At 32.8% G+C, this 26,966-nt stretch overlaps 1 protein-coding gene across 1 annotated transcript in view; it reads right to left on the reverse strand.

The window, feature by feature from the left end:
- The window catches only part of FAM227B (family with sequence similarity 227 member B), a 321,697-nt gene that overhangs the window by 283,187 nt on the left and 11,544 nt on the right, over positions 1 to 26,966 (reverse strand). The window contains exons 4-6 of the mRNA XM_031955171.1: positions 9,564 to 9,631; positions 6,157 to 6,192; positions 4,593 to 4,697 (exon numbers count right to left, since the gene is read on the reverse strand). Coding sequence (XP_031811031.1) covers positions 4,593 to 4,697; positions 6,157 to 6,192; positions 9,564 to 9,631 — 209 coding nt within the window. The remainder of the gene's footprint in view (positions 1 to 4,592; positions 4,698 to 6,156; positions 6,193 to 9,563; positions 9,632 to 26,966) is intronic.

Consider the following 26,966-nt stretch of genomic DNA (forward strand, 5'->3'; position numbering starts at 1 on the left):
TGGATATGGGTAACTGCCCATTTCCCATTCTTAGGCTGCTTGAAAATAGCAATTAAAGAGCAGGTAGGACAGGGACTTCTGGATTGGTATTTGTTGAGTTTGGCTCATTCTATCATGATCAAGCTATTTCTTTTGGAAGGAAAATATGAGAACTTCTTATAGTAAAGGAGTGATGATGTGGAAGTATATTGTTTCCTGACCGTTTTTCTTGGGTATCTGTGTTCTTGTGTTCTGAATTACTGGAGAAGTTTTTTTTATATCTGGATATTATATGGGCTGTTAAAGGTCTTCAGCATGGAGAATACTAAAGAGTTTGGGTGCTATAGTGACAGTTATGTTCTGGATAATGCTTTTTGAAGTTTCCTCTATTTGTTTGAGTATTAATGCTAGAGATTGAAAACCCAGTAGTGCTCAACACAGTATCTGGCATATAGTAGGCACATAAGCACATTTATGTAGCACATAGTAGGGTAATTGCAACTGACATTTGATATAAATTCTGCTACCTAAAGACACACCTTTTTACCAGAGGAGAGAGGACTATTTAACCACTTATCCTTTAGATTCAGTATTGATCTTTATCTTCAGTATGACTCAATCTGCCTTTATGGTTTTTCTTAATTTAAAAATCATAGTCATTATATTGTTTTGCTCCTGCCACCATTATTTTGAATTAATTAAAAAGTTTCTCAAAATTAAGTATTTTGATTGTTTCTTAAGGCACAATTCACTACATTCATACAGAATTTATCTATTCTTCCATTGATAATAATTTTGTTTCAGCTTTTTGCAAATGGAGTGTTGCTTTGAATATTTTCATTTGAGGGACTGCGTCTTTGAACATCTTTGGCATATGTACACAGCAGCATAAGTACAAAATAGTAAATATACTTATGGAATTAGTGATTTTTTTAGTAGAGTTACACATTTTCTTGTCTTTTACATTTGTCTTACAAGGACTTTGATGAGCTAGGATTTTTTTCCCTCATAAAGTAAATGTTCAACATTCCAGAATATGGTAACATTCTTTCTTTTAAACCATTAACCATTTAGGATTTCATGTTTTGCTATTTTCTTTCCTTTTTCTCATTTGATGGGATTCCTTATGCCTTGATATGCTTCTTCATAGTCAATGGCAATAGTTTCCCTTTGGTCAGTGAGTTCTAGCACAGTGATCAAATTTCTGAATGTTATATACCTGAAATTTCTATTTCCTCTTCTGCTTATCTGGGGAATTTGTATTTTTGTCAATATGCATTCATTTTATTTAGATTATCAGAGTAATTGCACATATTAGTCAAAATAGCTTGCTAATTGCTTTAATTTCATCTTCTTTGATGACATTCACCTTTTAAACTTTTGATGTAATTCAGTTTTCTTTTAAAATCAAATTAATAGGGGTAGCTAAGTGATGCAATGGATATAGTATTGGCCCTGGAGTCAGACGGACTTGAGTTCAAATTCTGACTCAAACACTTGTTAGCTGAGCAATCCCAATAGACTTTAGACAGAAAATGCCATTTGCATCTGGTAAAAGAACTATGGAGATATAATGTAAATCAACTCATGCTTTGTTCACCTTTTTTTTCTCCCATGATTTTTTTTCTCTTTGTTTTAGTTTTTCTCTCCCAACAAGACGGATAAAGTAATGTGTATTAAAAATAAATAAATATTTTTTAAAAATTCAAATTAATGGCATATTTTATTGTTTTTTTTCTTATAAAATCAGCTCAGTTTTATTTATTTACTGGGCTTTTTAAACTTTCAGTTTTATTAATTTCTCTTTTGATTTTTAAGATTTCTAGTTTGATAGTTAATGGGGGATTTTAAATTTGTTCTCCCCTCCCCAGTTTTCAAATTTTGCATGTTCAATTCATTGATCTTCTCTTTATTTTATTGATATGAGCATTTAGAAATAGAAAATTTCCCCTAAGAACTGCTTTGTCTACATCCCACAATTTTTGATAATTTTTCTCATTGTGGACATTTTTAAATGAAATTATTAGCTTTTTCTATGATTTGTTTTTTGATCCACTAATTCTTTAGAATTAGATTATTTCATTTTCAATTACTTTTTAATCTATCTTCCCATGGCCTTTTATTGAATGTAATTTTTTGGCATTATGGTCTGCAAAGAATTCTTTTAATATTCTATAGTTTTGAGGATTTTATTAATGCACTGTCAATTTTTTTGAAGGTTCCTTGTACAGTTGAGAAAAAAGGCATACTCCTTTTCTATTTCCATTCAATCCTCTTCTAACATTCTTTTCATCATCTCAATTTCTTTATTTTATGTTTATATTTATATATCTCCCACTAATAGTTTTCATATCTATTTCTTCCTATAAGTCATTTAAATTTTCCTTGAAGAATTTGGATGCTATGTCATTTGGTGCATATGTTCAGTAATGATATTACTTCATTGTCTCTGGTACCTTTTATTAATTGCCCTGCTTATCTTTTCTAATTTGGTCTATTTTTGATTTTCCTTTGTCTGAAATCATGATTGCTAACCTTGTCTTTTTTTCATATTAGCTAAAGCATAATAGATTCCACTCTTTTTCATCCTATTGTTTTCAGAGATAGTTTTTGGGTTTGTAAATTATCAATGCTTCCAAGGTGACATGATCCAAAGAAAGCTGTGCTCACTGTTCTCCCTCACTATATTCTTGTCTACTCAAAAAAGAACCTTGTTCCCCCTTCAGTCACAAGTGCTAGCATTCTCTTGGCCATGGAACTATTCAAAATCTTCTGCTCTCCTGCAGCTGCAAGTGCTGGTGTTCCTTTTCTGCCTTTGAACTGAAACCAGGGCCTCAGGTTCTCCTGTGATTCTGAGCACTAGTGTTCCTTTTTACCTTGGAACTTCAATAGTTCAATTAGGAACTCCATGTAAACAATGTTATAGGGTTCTACAGCCAAATGCTGGCAAAAGGCTCCTAGAAATCTCTTTGTGACCATTGTCTGACCCACTTACTATCTCTGGACTGAGAGCTTCTAAAGCTGTTACCTGTCTTGTTCAGATCCCTCCAAGACCTCTTGCTGCTGTTGCTGGGACATGTGCTGCACTCTCGGCCAACCTAACCCCAAGTGTCAAAGAACTTGTATGTGGACCTCTTAAGTTGTCTTGAGTTGGAAATAGTATTTCACCCTGACCTTTTATTGGTTGTTTCACTCCTGAATTCAATTTGAGGTATTATTTTAAAGTTATTTAGAGGGAGATATTGGGAGAATTCACCTGAGTTACTGCTTGTACTTGTCATCTTGGTTCTGCTTCCTCTAAAGGATAATTTTTTACTATTTGTCACCCAATCTGCTGGATCCCATACTTAGTTTAGGTTTTGGTCTCATGTTGGTATCTATTATATTCTGATGTTCTAAAAATTCTTTCTTTGCACTTAATTTTCCAGATTAGTTATTTATAGAGTGTTAAAATTAAATGATCTTTTAGTTGTCCTTTGATTTTTGGGGGGTTATTTTTCTTGTGCTATCATTGAATTTTTTATTCTATTTCCTCTATCATTTTTCAGTGTTCACTGTTCTGTTTCAGTTTTCCAGCTTCTGTTCTAAGGTTACCATTTCTTCCTTTAATTTTTCTATTAGAATAATTGGAATTTTCATAACATTTTATAGTTTACAAAACCATTCACAAATATTTTCTTTTTTGTATTCAAAACAACTCTGAGAGGTAATAGATGAGTTTTCTGAGGCAGGCAGAGATGAAATGTAGGCTGTTGCTAGACCAATGATCTCCAATTCAACACCACCATCACTATCACCAAAAATTAGGTACTTACTTTCTAACTTTTTTTTCACATAGCTAGAATATCATTCATAACAGGTGATAACTTAGGTCTTATTTATTATAGAACCTGTGCTCTATTCCATCCATCTGCCTATACTAAAGAAATACCTTAAGTCCTGGGGAAATGTGGCTTCTTTTCCTCATGGTACTCTTTAAAGAACATTTGTAAATAAGCCAAATTTTCAGTGCAAACTTATACATGTAGATTTTCAATATTAGTTGTGAAAATCATCCATGTATCCCATGCATGTAACCTAGATAATTATCTTTCTATATTTTGTTTTTACTGCTTGTTTCTAACAGACCAAATTTGGAATATACCATGCAAAAGTTATACAGATAATTATTAAAGGAAATATCTTTTCTCCTATTAACACATAACATTCAAACACACAATACAATCCTAAGCTCTGGGAAAAAAAAGAAGTCTACATAGAATTATGTTCTATGTACTTTTCTAAAAGCAGCAGAAAAATTCTGCCCCTCCCCTAATTTTTACAAAACAGTTTCTTATGGGAAACTGCAGAAGATTTCTAAAATTATTTTAAATAATTTATGTCACATCATTAATTACTCCATTTAATGGAGTAATTAATTCCAAGCCATTAATTCTGCTTGCTTTTTTTTAAGCAGAAAATAAATAGTATGCCTTATGAACTACTGATTTTACATAACAAATTCATATCTAATTTTACATTTAGTATGTTTTAAAATGTAAATAAAAGCTTAGTTCATTAGATAATGTTATAACAGACTGCTCTCTGGCAAAAAAAAGGTAATAATTACTTACATCAAGTTTCTGGGTTTTTAAAACATAAAGAAAAATTTCAGAAGCTGTCAAATGTCTGGGTAGTTTTGAAGGCATGTTTACTCTGAAACCTAAAAAGGTAAAATTCTGAAAAGAGATGGGAAAAAGTTTAATAATTAACAATAATTATTGAACTTTCCTTTAGTTTTCCAGCATGTTTTATATGATACTATTGTAATACATCACTTTAAAACTTGTAAATAGTCTTTTAAAATTTTCTCTCTATTAACCAGTTAATTCAAAAACATTTTTAAGTGCCTACTTTTGTGTTAGGCACTATATCACACATTACCACCACTCTCTCCCCTTTCTCTTAACTCATGATGTCTTGCTTTGTTGGCAAGTAAAGCACTTGGTATATTCAAATACCAAGAGAACAAGATATTTAGGTTCTGAGTTTGAAAAATATGCCCAAATGCTCAAGGTATAAGCGAAACTGTTAAGAAATAATCCATGAAAGAATATCTCAATGTTTACAGTTTCTTGCAATTTCCTACAATATTTCAATGCCTTCATTTCATTTTTCCTGGGTGCTCTGTTAATACCAGCTCTACTTTCTCTCCCAGTTAGCTGTCATGGCGATTGTCACTACCTATCAAGAATTTTCGACAGTCTCTTTTATTAAGGAACCAAGAGGAAAGAAAATAAAAGTCTCAGTAAAAGTCTGGCTTGGTACAGCTAGTTTTCTTTGCCATAAACTAGTCTGACAAACTATATAGATCCCAGTGCTCCCTTTGAATATCATTGCTACCCTCTGTAGTATCCTTTTTTTTGGGCTCTTTTTGTCAAAAGGAGAGGGGACAAAGACTATTAAGTCAACATTTCCGATTCAAAAAAGGAAAAAATTAAATTGCCTTGGGAATATGTTGACACACAGTAGACTAAGTTTCTAGGAACAATGAGCCTATTCCATTTTTTTTTTTTTTAGTCCAGCAAGACTAAGAGAAGGATGCTCCTATTTCAATCCTCTAGTCAATCCTATCATGCTGAAGGTAGAGAATCAGTGTGATAGGCCAGTAAAGCAGATTTCCAGGAATATCCAGGATAAGAAATTCATACTGATCAGCAATGATGATTGATTACAGGATACAGCCACATATGGTGTAGTTAAAATGTCTTTCCTCTTTTCAACTTCCTTTTAAAATTTTAGGAATATGGAGCACTTTTTGTCATTGTTGAAATCACTATTACTAGAGTGGATGATTCTGGTAACTTATAATGCCACCATATATGAAAAAAATTAACAGTCCTTAAATGTTTTTATATAAGCTAATTCAATTATTTAAGATGTAACCAAAATATATATTTTAAAATTAAAGATAATTTTTTATTATAAAAGTACCAGAGAGCAATTCAAAACACTCTATCTCAAAAATTAAGAATAAAAACTAAAAGTTAAGTGGCAGAAATATCTAAAATTTAAGTTATAACAAATCTAAAACATTTATTTTCTAGGATTTAAAATATAAATTCATCTTATTCCAAAATTCTTTAATATATTGGTTTAATCTAAAATATGTTCTTAGAGAAAAGAATGTTTAAATACCTGCACAGTCTTCTTTTTCACTATATCATATGGATACTGAAAAATAGTTTAAAAAAAAAAAGAATAAGCTTCAAAAGTCATAGAAAAACTCTCATTTGTCCTTAAGCTTTATTTTTTCTATTTTTAGTTAACAATATATCAATATATGTATTAGTTTTTGTTCATAAGCATTGGTTCCAACTAATTGACTAAAGGTTTTTGTGAAATGGGATTATTTGCACTTATTTTATTAGGTGAAAGATTATGTATTTTATATTTGTTTATATGCTTATTCTATTATTATTATTCTTGTTATAATTATTTAAACAACAAACTAGCCAAACTGACTTGCAAATTCTTTTCAAAATTACTGTTGCTAATAGCATTTCCCCCATTTATTCTATTCTCTTTCCTTTCATCCTGTCCCTCCTGAAGTGTTTTGCTTCTGGCTGCCCCAATATACCCTCTTTTCCATCACCCTCTCCCTCCTTCTTATATCCCTCTCTCCTCCTACTTTCCTTTGGGTAAGATCGATTTCTAGATTAAGTATTATATAATATTAATATTATATAATATTAATATATTAATATAATATATACGTATTAAGTATGTACGTTATTTCCTCTGTGAGGCAATTCTGTTGAGACTAAGATTCACTTTCTCCCTCCCTTTCCCGACCTTCACCATAAAAGCTTTGTCTTGGCTTTTTTGTGGCAGATTATTTATTCCATTCTACCTCTTCCTTTCCTTTTCTTCCAATACATTCGTTTCTCATCCCTTGATTTTATTTTAGATATTTTTAGATTTTTTTTTCATATTCAACTCATAACTATGAGCTACCCTAATAATGAGATATAAATTACAAGTATCATTCTTCCATGTAGGAATGTAAACCAATTAGCCTATATTAAATCTCTTATGAGTTCCTTTTTTGATTACTTCCTTATGCTTTTCCTGATTTCTGCATTTGAAAGTCAGATTTTTGTATTCACTTTTGGTCCTTTTATCACTAATGTTTGAAAATCTTCTATTTCATTGAAGATCTACCTTTTCCCCTGAAGGATTGTCCTCAGTTTTGCTGGGTAGATGATCCTTGGTTATACTCTATTGCTCTCTGGAATATCCATAATCATCTTTTTAAAAAAATGTATGCATTTAATTGGGATTTCAATGGGCATTTGACAAAGTCTCTTACAAGAAATCTCAAGACAAAATAGAGAAATCTAAACAGGAACGAGGGCTCACTGTATTAAGAAGCTGCAAAATAAATACTGGTTTCAAAAGGAATCTTCACATATTATCATATGGCAGGCCTAATTTTTTTTCTTGTCTCCCTCCCTCTTTCCTTCCCCTCTCCTTCCTTTTATAAGGTAGTTGGATTAAAAAGCAACTTGCCCAGGGTCACACAGCTTGTCAGTGTCAAGTGTCTGAGGTCAAATTTGAACTCAGGTCTTTCTTACCCTTACATTTTTTTAGAGCTTATTCCAACTAATTGACTCATTCCCATGCCCTCTATCTTTGTAGATTCCTTCTAACAGTCATCCTTCCACTTCTAGCTCTCACTTGCTCATTTCTAATTTTTAAGTAATTATATATATTTTTAGTATGCTTTTGTGCCTCTTTTCCCATCTGACCAGTTCTGCTTTTTAAGGAGTTCTTTTCTTCATTGAGTTTTTGTTCCTTTTATAAAAAAATCTTTAAACAGTTATGTTTTTTATGGTATTTATTCAATTTTCTTGTGAGTACATGTGCCTCTTGTAGCAAACTATTAATCCTCTTTTCATAAATTTTCTTAAACCACTCTCATTTCTTTTCTCAATATTTCCTCCACTACAGGTATCTCTTTCAGAAATTCTTGTTTTATTTAGGTAAAGTTAGCATTTTTCTTTGAGGTTTTTTTTTAGTAACTTGTTTTACATTGTTGAATTCTGAGTTTATTTCTTGGTCTTCTGGCTATTTAAGTAACTTTTTGTGATCAACTTTTTTGTTGTTTGCTCATTTTAAAGTGTGCTTTTTTTGTGCTTCATTATGTTAATAATAACTCTTCTCCAATGAGCTGATATACTCACATTTTTCTGTAGCTACACATATACATGGATATATATTACTTTGTACAAATTATAGATATTTCTAAAAGGATATATGCATTGTGGGGCTGATAAAATCATGTTATATAAAATAACAATAAATATGACTATTCAAAAGTAAAATGGATGCTTTAAAGGTAGTAGGTTCATCCCTACCTCCTTCTAGGGAATTTCAAGATAAGGATGATTTTCATCTTGATTATCTATTTTAATCTTCTCTTTTGCAAATGAAGAAATTTAAACTCAGCTTAGATTCAGAAAATTAAGATGAGTATTGTTTCCCAGATAGTACCAAAATCAAGATTTTGATCTTGATCTCTCTGGCTCAAAGTGCAACACTCTTTCCATTACATAACACTATCTCCTGTAAAAACAATTAATTGAACTCTAATTTTTTTTTTTTTTTGCTGAGGCAATTGGGGTTAAGTGACTTGGCCAGGGTCACACCTAGGAAATGTTAAGTGTCTGAGGCTATATTTGAACTCAATTCTCCTGACTTCACAGCTGGTGCTCTATCCACTGGCTGCCCCTGAACTCTAAATTTCAAGAAAATTAAACTTTGATTAGTTTGAGTAGAGATCGTGTCATGTAGGAGGTTTTTAAAACTCGAAGATATTTTTTAGACACTTAGACTTTAAAAATCTCTGTCTGTCCTTCCTTTTTCCTAACTTTTTTTTTCCCTGTGTGTTATCTTTATATGAATGTGCTCTTAATTATTTATTTTAAGACTCAATACTCCATGGAAAAAACCCAAAGCCTACCTAATATATTGCTTCTGAACCAAAAAAAATGTTTTAAATAATAAAGGCATATTTTGATCCCATTCACTTCAAAAGTATTCAAAAATCTTAAAAGATAACCTTGCCTGAGTGAGATTGACTAGGTAAAAAATGTTAAGACACACTACTGATGGTGTCGAGATTCAGTTCATGACTTATTATTTGTTACAATAAGAGTACTTAAGATAGAGATGAATCCATGCAAAGAAATTCTTGTTAATAATTCTGGTGAATAATAATGAAAATTCTAATTACTGTTATATTGGTATAGATGTTAAGTGGGTTTATAATGAATATTAAACAATCCTGTGAGTTAATGTTGGATATTAGGTACAACACAGAAACTGAAATACTATACGCTGGAAAAAAACAATTCACAAAATTTACTGATAAAGATTTCAAAGAAAAGACCACATTATTTGCAAATATTGCTAGTGGTTTTTTTTACATTTAAAATTTTATATTCTTTGAAGGAAGATTATAGACAGTTCAGCTAAAAACTGTAAATTATGAACATAGCAATTTCAAGGAAATGTTAAAATTGTATATTTAAAATACATACCCAAAATACTGTTTTCTTCCTTTTTTTTTCTATCATTTTCCTTAATTTCTCCAACTTCCTAGTATGAACTTAAAAATAATGAGATATGATTCAGAAACAGCAAAGACATTATCTTCTTTATGTTTTTTGTTCTTTGTATTTTAGGAATTTTATAGTTAGAGAAGACCACAGATGCTCTCCAATTTATCCACTTTTTTTTTTTTACTGATGAGGAATTTAAAGCTCAGAGTAATTTCCTGAAGTTATACCTCAGAAGTAAGATTTGAACACAGATTGTCTAACTCCTGATCTAACATTTTTTTCAAAACATCATGTTACTATCACCTTTCTGTGATCCTTTTTGTAAACCTGAGATATTGTTGAGGTAGGTATTTCCTCCATGCATTTCACAATCCATTCATACCCTTCTATTTCACTGAACTCTTATCTATGCTGCCCAGTGTGTTCTTAGGAGGAGGTCCACTTAAAGCACTGGGGGTCTCTCCTCCAGTTTCTTGATACCACATGGATGACAATGAACAATCTAAGTTGTCACCAGTTACCTGGTTTCATTTATAGCAAGCATGTTAAGATTGATACAATGCAATTCCTTCACTTACTGGTCACCAGACAAGCACTTCACATTTAGAATAAAAACTCTTAATGTTTATATGCAGTCTAAAAGTGGTATAAAAGATTATTTTTATTCTCTGCCCCATTTCCTACTACTCTGCCACCATCACTGAACAAGAAGTTGAACAAGAAGTGAGCTATACTGGACTGAAGGTCATTTTGCCTTTTCTTTTGTTTTATGACTTTTAAGGTCAAAGACTTCATTGTCAGTTGGCCAGGCTATTGGAGATTAGTTTCTCCATTATCAACTAGACTGTCCTCAGAAAACAGACACAAGTTAAGGTTCTTTCTTGACAGGACCAAACTGGAAACCTTTCTGCTGTGGGAGAAATTTCCAGGGCTTGTGCAGCACTGGCATAGCCTTTAAGAACTCAGGGTCATTTCCCATCAAAGTAGGACTTTGTAGAGGTTGAGGAGCTAAACATTGGAAATTATCTTTGCAAAATGAAATTAAATCTTACACTAGACAGAGGTTCTTAATCTTGTGTGTGTGTTTCATGGACCCCTTTGACCATATGGTAGATGACAAGAGGAACTAATTATATTGAAATACAGTTTTTGCAATATAAAAGTAAAAATTTCACAGAACTATATTAAATTATAGACTTATTAGCAAGGAGCTGTTTCTTCCCTCCTTAACTACCCCTCCCATTCCAGACAAATTCACATAGATTTAAAATAAACTGTTAAAGAGCTACTCTATCTCTCATATTATCTTACCATAAATGAATCTGATTTCTCCATTAACCTAGGTAACATTCTCTCTCTACATAAGGCCCGATCTGCAAACAAATAAATCCCTTTTGATACTTCTTTTGGAGGGAAGAGAAAAACTGGTGTTTTAGCCTAGACTATTATTGTCAATCCATCATCTTGTACTAGGAACAGAGTTAAACAAACTCTTCTTGAATAACTAATTAAAACTAATAAAATTCATAAATTTTGCTAATGATTTTTCTTTTAAAATTCCATTATGTCCTGACAAGACATTTATGAATCAAAATTTCAATTTTTCCTATGCCAACATATATTTCACTGCTCAATACTGTTTTTTCCCCTAATTTTTCAAATATTCTCATGTTGTCTATTCAGTTTTGGCCTCAGAATAGTGTTATACTGAACTACTTTGGTAAAACACTTTAGAAAATTCAGTTTTGGAAGGAAGATTTGAGTAAAGGATGTATAATTTTTTTGTTCAGTGTTTTTAATTTTTTTTTTTCCTGCTGTATTTTTTAAAGCTCTAGTTTTCCTCCTTCCTCCAAAAGAAGTATCAAAAGGGATTTATTTGTTTTCAGGTCAGGTCTTATATGTTTAGAGAATGTTACCTAGATTTATGAAGAAATCAGTCATTTCTGGCAAGATAATATGAGAGATGGAATGTCTCTAACAGATTATTTTAAGTCTGTGTGAATTTATTTAGGGTTGGGGTGGGATAGTTAAGAAGGAAAAAAACAGCTCCTTGCTAATAAGTCTATCACTGATAATTTATCAAGTAGAAGGTCAGACCCATATTTTATTAAAAAACTAGGAAAGTATAAGCTGAGGCTAACAATTGATTTTTAAAGGTAAAAAATGCTATATGGATTTCAAGAAGAAGACTAAAGAAAATATAGGACTGAGGTATAGAAGGGGAAATAAGATTGGACAAAAAAGAGAAGATAAAGTTATTCAATTTTCATTTTACTTTTCTCATACCAAAAAAAAATTGACTCCCGACAAGGAATTGAAAGGAAAAAAAAAAAACCTGGAAGACAATAGAAATATTAATGTAAACGAGAAAATGGAATTAGAAGACCCTTAAGTTCTCTCAGTAATAGCTGGGAATAATATAGTATGTTTAGATTACAAAGTACTCTACATACATTAACTCATTCTTCTCAGCTATTATTAAGTCAATACTTCAGGTAGTAATTCAAATCAAGCCATGTTAACATGCATTAAGAGCTGATAAACTTTAAATTAAGAGGCCTGTCTATATTCAAATAGTCTAATATGGAGCTAGCAAACTCAGGTCCCTCTCAACTTCAGATCCTTCATTTCTTCCCTTCATTGCTCTACTACCTTTCTTTAAAAAAAATTTTTTTTAATTAAAGTTTTTTTATTTACAAAACATATGCATGGGTAATTTTTTAACACTGACCCTTGCAAAACCTTATGTTCAAATTTTCCCCTCCTTCCCCCACCCCTAGATGGCAAGTAGTCTAATACATGTTAAATATGTTAAAATATATGTTAAATCCAATATATGTATACATATTTATACAGTTATCTTGCTGCACAAGAAAAATGGGATCAAGAAGGAAAATAAAACTGGGAAAGAAAACAAAATGCACGCAAACAACAGAAAGAGTGAAAATGCTATGTTGTGGTCCACACTCAATTCCCATGGTCCTCTCTCTGGGTGTAATTGGCTTTCTTCATCACTGAACAATTGGAATTGGTTTGAATCATCTCATTGTTGAGGAGACCCACGTCCATCAGAATTGATTATGGTATAGTCTTCTTGTTGCCGTGTATAATTTGATCTCATAGTTTTGCTCATTTCACTTAGCATCAGTTCATATAAGATTCTCCAGGCCTCTCTGAAATCATCCTGCTGATCATTTCTTTTCCTGTCATCTTAGCCATTCTGAGAGGTGTGTTCAGGTTATTATCTCCCAAGCACTGAAATAAATTGTCACTGTGATTGTTTAACCAGTGTGAGTGATCTTTGGGAAAATGTGACAAACTGAAGATGCCTCAATGGGGAGTAAGAGTCTCACCTCCTAATTTATTAAGAAAATTAGAGGCCCTGCTTTGTAAACTTCCTTCTCTCACTTTCTACATCTCAAACCCCAAACTGGTATTGTCCAATATTCTCTCCTTCTCTAATTTCTGGTGAAGAAATAATTCTTCTTTGTGTGCACTCCTCATTTATTGCACACAAGTGCCCACAAATTATGCCTGTTTTGTTTTCAACATCTCCCAACTTATTGCTTCTTTCCCTAATGTCTTCAAACATTCCCATCCTTTAAACATTTTACACTATATCCTATCATCCCCTCAAGCAATCATCCTAATCTTTCCTCTCTGATATAGCCAAACTACCAGAAACTAATATGCACATTTGTCTCTCTTTTTTCCCCTCTCCCCTTTACGATTTGCTCCCCACTTTGACCACTCAACTGAAACTTCTCTCTAAAGTCACCTGCATGCAGGATTGGCACCTTGAGTTCAATATCACCAAAGCAAAACTCATTCCCTCCCCCCAACACACACACCTGTTCTCTTTTGAACTCTCTTTTGTAGAGAGTATCCTCCAACCATCCAGACGTGGAGGCTCACAACTCTGGGATCATCCTTGAGTTCCTCCATCAACCTCTGATATCCTGTTAGTTAAAAATTCTAGCTCCTATCCCCACTATACCTCCATTTCCCCTTTATCATCTTTTGCCTGAACTGTAACAATATCATGCTAATCAAGTTTTTCCCTGTTTTAACTCATCTTTCTATATAGCTTTCAAAGTGATTTTCCTAAAATGAAAATAGTTCTCTGTTCAAAAAATGTCACTGACTCCCTATTACTTTTGAGATCAATTGGAAACTCTTTGGCTTTTAAAGTCCATAATAATCTACATTTATAAACTATATATATATATATATATATATATATACATATATATATATATATATATATGCTTTGTTTTGACCTTATCCAACCAGATTCCTTGCTATTTCTTACAGACAACATCATATTTTCCATTTCTATGCCTTTTCTCTGGCTGTCTCTCCTACTTAAAATTCTGGCTCTTTTCATTTTTGTCTCTTAAAATTTCATTTCCTTTGAAGCAATAAACTGGGAAAACATTTTTACAGCTAAAGGTTCTGATAAAGGCCTCAACTTCAAACTATATAGAGAACTGACTCTAATTTATAAGAAATCAAGCCATTCTCCAAATGATAAATGGTCAAAGGATATGAACAGACAATTTTTGGATGAAGAAACTGAAACTATTTCTAGTCATATGAAAAGGTGTTCCAAATCATTATTGATCAGAGAAATGCAAATTAAGACAATTCACACCTGTCAGATTGGCTAAGATGATAGGAAAAGATAATAACAAATGTTAGAGGGGATGTGGGGAAACTGGGACACTGATGCATTGTTGGTGGAACTGTAAACCTATCCAACCATTCTGGAGAGCAGTTTGGAATTATACTCAAAAAGTTATCAAACTGTGCATATCCTTTGATCCAGCAGCATTACTACTGGGCTTATATCCCAAAAATATATTTAAAAAGGTAAAGGGACCCATATGTGCAAAAATGTTTGTGGCAGCCCTTTTTGTAATGTCTAGAAACTGGAAAATGAATGGATGCCCATCAATTGGAGAATGGCTGAACAAATTGTGGTATATGATTGTTATGGAATATTATTGTTCTGTAAGAAATGACCAGCAGGATGAATAGAGAAAGGCTTGGAGAGACTTAACATGAACTGATGCTTAGTGAAATGAACAGAACTAGGAGATCATTATACACTTCAACAACAATACTGATGCATTGTTGGTGGAATTGTAAACCCATCCAACCATTCTGGAGAGCAGTTTGGAATTATACTCAAAAAGTTATCAAACTGTGCATATCCTTTGATCCAGCAGCATTACTACTGGGCTTATATCCCAAAAATATATTTAAAAAGGTAAAGGGACCCATATGTGCAAAAATGTTTGTGGCAGCCCTTTTTGTAATGTCTAGAAACTGGAAAATGAATGGATGCCCATCAATTGGAGAATGGCTGAACAAATTGTGGTATATGATTGTTATGGAATATTATTGTTCTGTAAGAAATGACCAGCAGGATGAATAGAGAAAGGCTTGGAGAGACTTAACATGAACTGATGCTTAGTGAAATGAACAGAACTAGGAGATCATTATACACTTCAACAACAATACTGATGCATTGTTGGTGGAATTGTAAACCTATCCAACCATTCTGGAGAGCAGTTTGGAATTATACTCAAAAAGTTATCAAACTGTGCATATCCTTTGATCCAGCAGCATTACTACTGGGCTTATATCCCAAAAATATATTTAAAAAGGTAAAGGGACCCGTATGTGCAAAAATGTTTGTGGCAGCCCTTTTTGTAATGTCTAGAAACTGGAAAATGAATGGATGCCCATCAATTGGAGAATGGCTGAACAAATTGTGGTATATGATTGTTATGGAATATTATTGTTTTGTAAGAAATGACCAGCAGGATGAATAGAGAGAGGCTTGGAGAGACTTAACATGAACTGATGCTTAGTGAAATGAACAGAATTAGGAGATCATTATACACTTCAACAACAATACTGTTTGAGGATGTATTCTGATGGACGTGGCTCTCTTTAACAATGAGAGGATCCAAATCAGTTCCAATTGATCTGTAATGAACAGAACCAACTACAACCAGAGAAAGAATACTGGGAAATGAGTATGGACCACAACATAACAGTTCCACTCTTTCTGTTATTGTTTGCTTGCATTTTTTATTTTCTTCTCAGGTTATTTTTACCTTCTTTCTAAATCAGATCTTTCTTGTTCAGCAAGATAACTTTATAAACATGTATACATATATTGTATTTATCATATAATTTAACATATTTAACATGTATGGGACTACCTGCCATCTAGGGGAGAGGGTGGAGGAAAGGAGGGGAAAAGATGAAACAGAAGTTTTTGCAAGAGTCAATGTTGAAAAATTACCCATGCATATGTTTTGTATATAAAAAGCTATAATTTAAAAAAAGAGAGAGAAAAAAATTCATTTCCTTCAAATTTCAGCTCAGGGACTACATTCTATATCCAAGATTTCAAACAAGGATATTCATGGCCAAACTAGATTAAAATGTAAGTGTAAAATTTAATAGAATAAGTAAAAAATAAAATGGAAAATAATGTTAAAATGTGGTCTTCTAAGTCAATATGTAGTCATAGAAATCCTTACCTATAGTTTAGCACATCTACCCCTTTTTTTATTTGATTTTGACTACTGTTCCACATGAAGAATTTCTTGATCCATTTAGATGCTGGTGTTCTCATTCAATTCTTTGAATTTTTTTGATACATTTGTATACTGTATATTATACAAAATCTTAATTCAGTTTTAAATTTAAAACAGGAGTAGGTAGAAATATCTAGAGCTTGTACCACTGGCATAGTCTTCAAAAACCTAGGACCATCAACATATGCAAAAATGTGACACCCCTTTTTGTAGTAGCAAGGAACTGGAAACTGAGTGGATGCCCATCAGTTGGGGAATGGCTGAATAAGTTATGTATATGAATGTAATGTAATAGAATATTATTCTATTAATCAGCAGACTAATTTCCAAAAGGAATTGATGAACTGATGCTAATTGATATCAGTAAAACCAAAAGAACATTGTACACAGTCACAGCAAGATTATGTGATCGTCAACTGTGATGGACTTTCTTTAACAATAAGGTGATTCACACCAATTCCAATAAACTGGTGATGGTGAGAACCATCTGCATCCAGACAGAAGACTATGGGGACTGACTGTGGATCATAGCATAGGATTTTCATTTTTTTGTTTTTTGCTTGATTGTCTATTTTTTTCATTTCCCCCCTTTTGATCTGATTTTTCTTGTACAGCATGATAAATGTGAAAATATGTTTGGAAGAATTGCACATGTTTAAACTATATTGGATTACTCCCTGGGAGAGGGAAGGTAGAAAAGGGGGGAAATTTTTTGAAATACAAGGCTTTGCAAGGGTGAATGTTGAAAACTATCTTTGCATGTATTTGGGAAAATCAAGTTATTATATTTAAAAAATCTAGGGTCATTCCCCATTAAAGTATGATTTAAAAGCTAATCCTTAGTATCTGGCAGAGAATAGCCCATGAGAAGTATGTAGCAAATGATTTTGATGAATTGACTTGAGAATAACAATTACCTTTCCAATTTTTTACAGATACCTGATAAAATTCTCAAATGGATTATTAAAAGAACAGTTTATGAACCCATAAGTAGAAAAGGTGATTGTACTAACACCTCATAAGTTCTTAAAAACAAGTCATGTTAGAGTCAACCTATTTTGTCCTTTGAGAAGATGTCTAGATTTGCTTGATCAGGGGAATGCCCATGAATATTGTCTATATGGGTTTTGTCAAGGTATTGGTAAAGTATTTTACAAAATTCATATTGACAGGATGATATTTTGAATGGAATCTAAAGAATATTGCTAATTGGATCAGTCAATCCTAGAGGTAAGATCTTAGAGGAGGGAATTCTGCCCTTGGCATAACTGTATTAAAAGATTTTAATGATTTGCATGAAAACATAGATGAAATATTTATCAAGTCTGTGAATGAGGAGGGGCAACTAACTCATGGGATAAAACATTTCGATTCTAATTAAGATATCAACAAGATGAGGAAGTAAATTGAAGCTAAGTAGGAGGAAATTAATAGGGACACAAGTGAAAAACTCCTATACTTTTTTCCTCCTTTTCTGCAACAAAAAAACCCCCACACAAACCTGAACAATTTAGAGGTTTCTAAAAAGCAGTTCATTTGAAAAAAAAAGACCTAGGAAATTTTAATGGATTATACGTTTAGTAGAGTAAGAACTGGAATATGAGAGTCAAAATAATTGGTTTGCTTGATTTTTTCTTGGTCAGATCTATAATTTTATTCTGTTGGGAATTGCATCAATGCAGAGTGACATTTTTCTGTAATTTATAGTCTTTTGAGAGTTATTTGGTACAATTGAGTTGTCAAATACTTTCCCAAGGATCACCCAGCCATTATGTAGTTGAGGTAGGACTTGAACTGAGATCTGCCTGATTCTGAGGCTGCTCCTCTTTGTCTGCATGAATAGAGTTAGGCATTCAGAACAACCTGTTTTAATATGCTTTGGCCAAAGAACTTTGGTACTATAGTGTCTAAGCACCATATTTTAGGAAAGATACTAGAAAGGTAGAATGAATCTAGAAAATGAGGAAGAGGGGAATGTGAAAATTTAAAAACCATTTAATTGTGAACTGCTTCTAAGTGAAGCAAGCAGAACAACATTGTGCACAAAAAATAAGAAGACTATGTGATAATCAGTTGTGATAGACTTGGCTCTTTTCAAAAAATGAGGTGATTCAAGGCAGTTCCAATAGACTTATGATATAAAGTGGTATCTGCTTCTAAAGAGAGAATTATGGAGACTGAATATGGATCAAAGCACAGTATTTTCACTTTTTTGTTGTTTGCTTGCTTCTTTCTCTTTATCATGTTTTATTTTTCTCTTTTGATCCGAATTTTTTTGCATGCAGTGTGATGAATATGGAAATGTTTAGAAGAATTGTACATTCTTCTATATTGAATTGCTTAGTGTCTTGGAGAGGGGGAAAGGGGAAGAGAAAAATTTAGGATATAAGGTTTTGCAAAGATTGCAAAATATTGAAAAATATCTTTACATATATTTGGAAAAAATAAAATACTATTTTTTAAAAACACTGAGTAAAGTAGAGATATTTAGCGTGGAAAAGAGTATATTTAGAGGGTAGAACATGTCTCCAAATACAACATATCCTTCAAACTTACAGCATTAGATTTAAAACTTAAAGCTGTAGTTTTAAGATGATATAAGTTAAATATAATATAATCCAATAGTTTTCTTCTTATTTATCCTATATATCTACTTGATTATCCTGACGTAAGTGTATTTTTTTTCTCTAGAATGATCCCTTATTTTCTTTGTCTCAGAAAACCCAGCTTTTAATTAATTGTTCTGACCAGTTTCATATTGCCTCTTTGCAGTTGGCCTTAGAATTATGGGATTGTATAGGCCTGGTTAGGGCAGATAGATGATGCAGTAGATAGAATGCTAGGCCTGAAGTCAGGAAGGCTCATCCTGTTGAGCTCAAATTTAACCTCAGATACTTTCTACCTTAGTGACCCTGGGCAATTCACTTAACCCTGTTTGTTTCAGTTTTCTCTTCTGTAAAATGAGAAGAAAAGGACAAACTTCTCTAGTATCTTTGCCAAGAAAAACCCAAATGGGGCCACAGAATTGGACATGACTAAACAACTGAACAACAACAATGCAGGATTGTAAGGTACATCTTCCTGATCGCATGACTGAATTACTCCTTAGCAATGCTTGCAGCTGTGGCCCTGTGGCTCTACAATAGGAGTTGTCAGAGTTATGAGTTCAGAATGCCTTTCTCCAGCAACAGCTGCCCCAAAGTTCAGTCACGAAGCCTATGCTCCAGGGAAACCCTATGTGCCTATGTTGAGGAAAATGACTGCCTTTGGGAACAGGTAGAAGCTGCAAATTTGCCTTTAGTAGTAAATGCAGAGCAGTCTCCTAACTCCTGAAGTTTTCCAGCCTACACCCTGAATTTTAATTTTTTTTAAATCTTTAACAAAAATGTTCATAGACCTATGCCCTAGGAAGTCCAGCTCCATCTAGGTGAAGAGGTCCAGTTAACCTTGATGGTGTAGAGAACTCCTGCGTCCGCTGCTGAGACCTTCTGAAGCCTTTGCTTAGTTGTTCCAGAATGCTTCTGATGATTCCCAGATGTAGGCTTAAACTGTCAAATCCGAGTTATGCCAACTGCAACAGGAGACACTCATGGAATATCCCAGCACCTGCTGATATCCATTGCCAGGAACCATCTTGAAATGGATCAGTTCCTGGAAATCCTGGAAGATTGCATTAGGGATGAATTAAACTGCAGGAAATGGCTGAAATTCTAAAGGACAATCATTTGGCAGGGCTTGTGGATTAACACCAACCTCCACTTGGCTACCTTGAAACCTGAACAGTCGTGAAACTGGACGAGTGAGTGGGGCAAGGGAAGCAACGGGAGGATAGGTCAGCCCTGAATAAGAACAGCTGAGTGGCAGGGACCAGGTCTATGTGACAACCTGGCTGTCAGGCTACCTGCTAGTACATTATCTCTCCTGGCAAATATAGAAGCCCCGAGGATCTGCATTAAAAATAGTTTCCACACAACTGGGATCTCCAATGGAACCCTCTTTTCTCCCATCTCCAAACACACATGGGCCCCACATCAATGCATCTCTTTCTGCTCCAACTGTGTAAATTTGCTACTTATTGCAACTGGAGGTTTAGGTCTTCAAGGCTGCAGCAGAAACCAGTCATCCTGGAACTCCCTGCCGCACTGGTGCTTGTTGAAATTACTGTCACCTGTCCAGGTCCATCACGCATGACACTAGGCTCCTTTGGACTCAGGTGGGAAGGCATGCTGAACTCCTGTGTTTCCTGTTCCTACTTAGCATAAGGGTAAAGTGTTTGTTCTCTGCACCATTCAGAAATGGGTTAAGTCTTGAAGGTCAAATTCTGTTTCATTTACATCCAGGTAACACTTTACAGAGCTGCATTCAGCTGCCAGCTACCACAATCTAGGCCCAAGGGCAGCATTTCTATTCAGTCATACATTGGGGATGGTTTTCCTGGAATAAAGGGAGATGCCATTGTCTGGGTCCCTTGTGTATTTCAGTGCATCCTGAACCTATTATCTGAAGTTATCATTGAATTAGCCTTTCATAAAGTTTTTGAAGGAAAAAAATCAAAGCAAAAAAAATTGTGTGGAAAGGATTTCCCTCCCAATAGTCAGCCTTGCTTTCAAAAGAAAAATACTGGAAAACTATGCTTTTGCTAAAGGGGTGAGCTAGTTTTTAAATATATATATGCTTTATCGTTTAATCTGTCTTACTAAAATTTTTTCATCACTTTCTTAAGTCTAGACACAAAACAAAAGAAAAAATCAAGCCATGATTTATAAATCCTTACATTGAAAATTGAACAATTACCTCTTGTGACTCCAGCATACTCCTGTTCTAACATGACTATTGTATTTTGGAACAAGCCTAATCTAGGCCAGTCCAACAATTCAGACTATAAGGTGAAAATGCATTGTGTCTCTTTTATGCAACAAAATTTAAGAAAACAACTTTACTAAGCAGAGATTAAAAGAGCACAAACTCAGAGTTAAAGAAGATATAAAAGATTATTTCCTTTAGATACTAAAGCACCCAGTTAACAGCACCAAATCAGCTAGGTCAGGAAGTTATTTTCAGAGTCCAGCAGATACTCAGATCAAACTTCTGACCCCACTACCCACTTGTAGTCAAAACATCCACCAGTATGATACCTTTTAAGCACCCGGCCAGCATATGTTACAGAACTGCAGCCAGGTAGGGTCTCTGTAGAGGCAGGGGCCAACAGAATGAGGAAAGAGAGATGAAAGGGAAAAAGAAGAATGAGATGAGGAAGTCCTGGGAGCTGTTGAAGTTGGAGATTCTCAGGTGCAATTGGCTAACCTCTCCTCCCTAGCAAAAGTCCCAGTTTCCCACTTGTCATCACATATTTGGCATAGCCACTGAAAGATGCAACAGCAAAGCATGTGTAACAACAATGGTACAAACAGGGCTCCTGCCAGAGCTGGGTACTGAAAGTAATCACATGAGCCTGATGCATCCTAGTCCGTGAGGTCTCTTTGAATAGTCAACTCAGGATTTTTCATTCACCAAACTATATTTATACAAGGCATCTTCAGTTGGGTCTGAAGAGGAAACAAATGGAAGAAAATATTCCAGCCCCCCAGTGTCCTATGTTAATTCACAGTTATTTGTGGTCTTGGTACCTACAGATTACCTATGAATTCAATCAGCAGATCTAGTGAGCATCATTCTTAAATTGTTGCAACTTTTTTTTTTTTTTTTATCACGTACATCTCAAGATATGGCAACCAATGTGTCACTATTTTACTTTTAGGTTAAGTTCTACCAGGCATGGAACTTGACAAATTCAAGCCAGTTACAGTCTAAAAGATAGAATGCTAAAAGAATTACCAGATGGAAAGACAACCTGAGGCAAACAAATATCAGGGTAAACCAAGGGTAGACTTCCATGAATTAGTTGGGAAGGGAGTTTTAAAAGGGAAATGCCAAATCAAATTTGTGTAGCTTAGGCAGAAGTCTTAGTTCTGAGATAAGTTATGTGGAAGCAATATGAAGAACTATCCCTTCTTATCTCCCCTAATTCTTTTAAGGGCATGAATAATCTTTTCAGTCACCTGGTTCATAATTCCTTATTCTCCTTTTCTCCCTGTGTTCCTATTAGTTTTGTTAATTTTATCATACTTCTTTTCCCATCTGTCTTCTTCATTTTACTCACATGGTCTCCACTGTAGTACTTCTAATCCTCAACACCTTTCTTCTGGACTACTGCAATAGTACTATTGGTTTCTTTGCCTTAAATTGTTTACTTTGCCAATGCATGCTCCATATATTTGCCAAAGTGATATTCACAGTCCTTTTATAGGACAGGCTTTTCTTAACTCCTTCCTTCATTTCCTTTTTATTTTAATTTGTATTGATATTTTTAGTATATTACCCTTATCTCTAAATATATTCTTCCTCTCTTCCCTCCCAGTCATTCATTCTTAAAACAAATAATTTCAAATTTCCTTTTTAAAATGAATCTTTCTACTATTCTTCACTGCCTCCCTTTTAAAAATATTTTTTAAATTAATGACTACTGCTTTATAGTATAATTCAAAATCTAGAAATGCTATTTTTCCTTCAATTCCTATTAAAATTATCCTTTAAAATCATTCCCCTTGAAATTCTAGATCTCAAGATAAAAGCCTAAATCCCCAGATAAAACCTCAAGATTCTAGATTAAAAATTTATATCATCCTTTAAAAATTATTTCCCTAGGGTAGGAGTGGGGAACATTTTTTCTGCCAAAGGCCATTTGGATATTTATGACATCATTCACAGGGCCACACAAAATGATTAACTTATAGAGCTCAAGCAGTGGGAAGTTGTTGTATCTGTCTATCAGTTGATCTTATTGTCCCTGATAGCTGCCTTAGGAAATGATTTCAAGGACCTTATAAAGCCCACCAGCATTCCCCACCACTGTCTAGAGTGTAAAGATTGAAGTTGGTAAACAATGGCTAATGGGCCAAATCTGACCTATTACCAATGGTTGGTTGTTTTGTTGTTGTTGTTTTTAACAGCCTTTGATAAAAGATTTTTTTTTAATATTTGTAAATTGTAAATTTATAAATTTAGTATATTTTAAAAAGTATTCTTATATACCATCCAAAAAAATGGTAGCAGGCTATATTTGGACAACAGTTGTAGTTTGTCAAGCTCTCTTTTAGATAATTTGTCCCTCCAAATGAATTTTTTATAATTTTGTATAGTTATTTATAATTTCAGATGTATAGCATGAATTTAATTTAGCAAGTATTATAAATTTTATTATGTTGTTGTGGTCACAAGTGCTGAATATTGCTCTAATCATTGAAATTATTAGTGATTTATAATTGTATCTCTATAAGACTTCAATGTGTGTTGGTAGACTATTTCCTACTCATTTTATGCATTATAATGGAACTTATTTTTCCATTATGTTCTCTTTGATTTTGTTATTGGTATATGAAAATACTATTGATATTTGTAGGTTTATTTTGTATCATATTTTTTGGAAACTATTAATTGCCTTCAACTAGTTTATTTACTGATTCTTCAGGTTTTTATAAAATGTCATATTATCAAATGGGGATAGTTTTGTTTCTTCTTTGCTTATATTTAAATGTTTAATCTCTTCTCTCTTATAATTTTACCATTCATTTGTATGTTTTTATTTTTCTTTCTAATTAGATTGCCTAACAGGTTTTTAGTTTTGTTTATTCTATAGATTTTTTTTTCTAATCCATCTTTTTCTCTTCTAATTTTCAAAATGTTCTTTTTTAGGCTTATTTATTGGGCTTATTGATCTAATTTTAATTACATATTCATTCATTCTTTGTCTTTGTGTTTTGTTAAGGTATATTCTCAGGGATATTTCCTCTGAGGACTGTTTAGCTGCATCTAAGATATTTAGAAGGTAAATGTTTCTTAATTATAAATCTCTTTCATATGGTTTATTATTTATTCCTTAACTTACTAATTATGCAGGATGTCATTATGGAAATCTACATTTCATACAGGTCTGTATCTTTGGCTCTGCTTCAGAGACACCAGATACCTCATTCATGATGGATTCCAGATTTAGTTCTCTTTAAGTTTGTCCAATTCTTTTTTTTTTTTTGAAAAAAATTTAAGTGCTGTAAAAAATTAAGCATTTATTTCTCTGTTGTCAATCAGGATAGGGTGATAAAATAGTTAAATTAGATGAAAGAATATACATTAAGATCTTCCATTCTGTTATGACTTTACTTTTAAAATATTGAAACTCCATTATTTAAAAAACAAATATTAATATTGTTTTTTTTTTCATATCTCAGATTTTCTTGGTATAGGGCATGTCGAAAAAACTCTTGTACCAATGTTAATCATAAATTGTCCTAGACTATAATTTCAAAGGGTTGTTTTAGGGTCCCTTAGAGGTCAAGTGATTTGCTCATATTTTTCAGATTCCAAGATAGCTACCTATTCACCAAATTATAGTACCTCTCAAGTAACATAATTATTCAAATAGATGTTGCACAATTTAGAGCAAGATATTTAAACACCAATCTCTACATATAATTTGTCACTTTATCAAAAAATTTTTAATTATCATTCATTACTGCTTAATCTAACTCTTTAGCCTGATTAGAACTAAACTTATTCTGAATCTTATGATCCAGAGTCCAAATTTTCTGGAATATGTAAATGGTTCCAATACACTTCAGAGCTTCAGTTCTTTGAGAAGAAAAAAATCAATGCTCTTATGTTCGGGTATGCTATACTTTCCCTTCCCATCTAAATGACTACATAGGATTTAAAAGAAGTCCATAATTACCACTCTTATTCAATATTGTACCAGAAATATTAGTTTTGGCAATGAGATGATAAATAAATTGAAGTAATTAAAATAGGCAATGAGGAAACAAAACCATTACTCTTTTTAGATAACATGATAATATCCTAGAGAATCAATTAAAAACTAGTTTAAATAATTAAATTTGTAAAATTGGGTTATAAAATAAATAACTCATCAGCATTTCTATATTACCAACAACCATAAAATATAGAAAGAGAAATTCATTTTAGAATAATTGTAGACAGTATAAAATACTTGGAAGTCTATCTGCCAAGACAAATCCAGGAACTGTATGAACATAATTACAAAACATTTTTCACACAAATAAAGTTAGATCTAAACAAGTGGGAAAATATTAATTGCTCATGCATACAATGAGCCAATATAATAAAAATTATGATTCCACCTAAATTAATTTACTTATTCAGTGAATACCAAACTGCCAAAAATTAGTTTAAGAACTAGGGAAAAAATCATAACAAAATTCATCTGGAAGTAAAAAAGGCCAGAAATAGAGAACTAAAGAAAGCAAATGTAAAGAAAAGTACTCTAGCTGAATCAGATTTGTATTCTAAAGTGTTAATTATCAAAAATGTTTAGTAATGGCCAAGAAATAGAGTAGTGGATCAGTGGAATAGATTAAGTACACAAAAAAATAGATTTAAGTAGTAAATGACCATAATAATCTAGTGTTTGATAAAAACCAAAGGCCCAAGCTTTGGGGATAAGAATTCACTATTTGACAAAAACTGCTGGAAAAATTAGAAAACAACATGATAGAAACTAGGTTTCTAGTTGATAGAAACTATCAAAGCTATCTTGTAGTGATATTAAAAAATGCTCCAAATCATTATTAATTAGAGAAATGCAAGATTTCTAAAGTACCACGACACATCTATAAGATTAGCTAATATGACAAAAAAGGAAAATAATAAATGTTGGATAGGATGTAGAAAAATTAGGATACTAATGCACCAATAATATAGCTATAAACTATTCTGAAGAGCAAGTTGGAAATTTGCCCAAAGGGTTATAAAACTGTGCATGTCCTTTAATCCAGCAATATCACTAATAGATCTGTATCTCAAGAAGATAAATAAAGGGGGTAAGGACTAATTTGTACAAAATATTTTTAGCAGCTCCTTTTGTGGTGACAAAGAGTTAGAAACTTGAGGATTCCCATCAATTGGCGAATGGCTGAACAAATTGTGGGATATTGATTTTAATGAAATATTACTGTGTTATAAGAAATGATGAGCAGGTGAATTTCAAAAAAAACCTGACAAGACTTATATGAACTGATGCAAAGTGAACTGAGCAGAACGAGGACAACATTGTACATAGTTAAAATGTTACTATGATCAACTATGAATGACTTAGTTATTCTCAGCAACACAACAATTCAAGAGAATTCCAAAGGACTCATGATGAAAAATGTTATCTACCTCTAGAAAAAGAAATAATGGAGTCTGAATGCAGATTGAAGCATACTATTTTTCACCTTTTTTTTTTTTTCATTTCCTCCCCCCTTTGGCCTGTGTTTTCTTTCACAACATGACTAATATAGTAAATTTTTTTTGCATCAATGAACATGTATAACCTATATCAAGTTTCTTATTGTTTCAGGTGAAGGAGAGAAAGAGAAAAGTTGAAACTCAAATTTTTTTTTTTTAAATCATAAAAATTGTCTTTACCTCAAACTGGGGAAAAATAAACTATTATTATTTTTAAAGAATTTAAAGAAATAACTAATATTATCAAATAGATATTCAGAGCTCTAACATTTAACTTCTCTCTTGGCATAACTATAGATTCTAAGGAAAGAATTCTTAAGTTCATGAAGTTCACATTAAAAAAAAAAAAAAACTATTTCAATATAATTGGTTTCCTTTGTAAGTCCTACGCAATTTTTTCTTGGACTTAAAAATAATACTCAGAGGGTCCATAGGTTTCATCAGA

The sequence above is a fragment of the Sarcophilus harrisii genome, chromosome 2 (genome assembly GCF_902635505.1).
Source record: "Sarcophilus harrisii chromosome 2, mSarHar1.11, whole genome shotgun sequence".
NCBI lineage: Eukaryota > Metazoa > Chordata > Mammalia > Dasyuromorphia > Dasyuridae > Sarcophilus > Sarcophilus harrisii.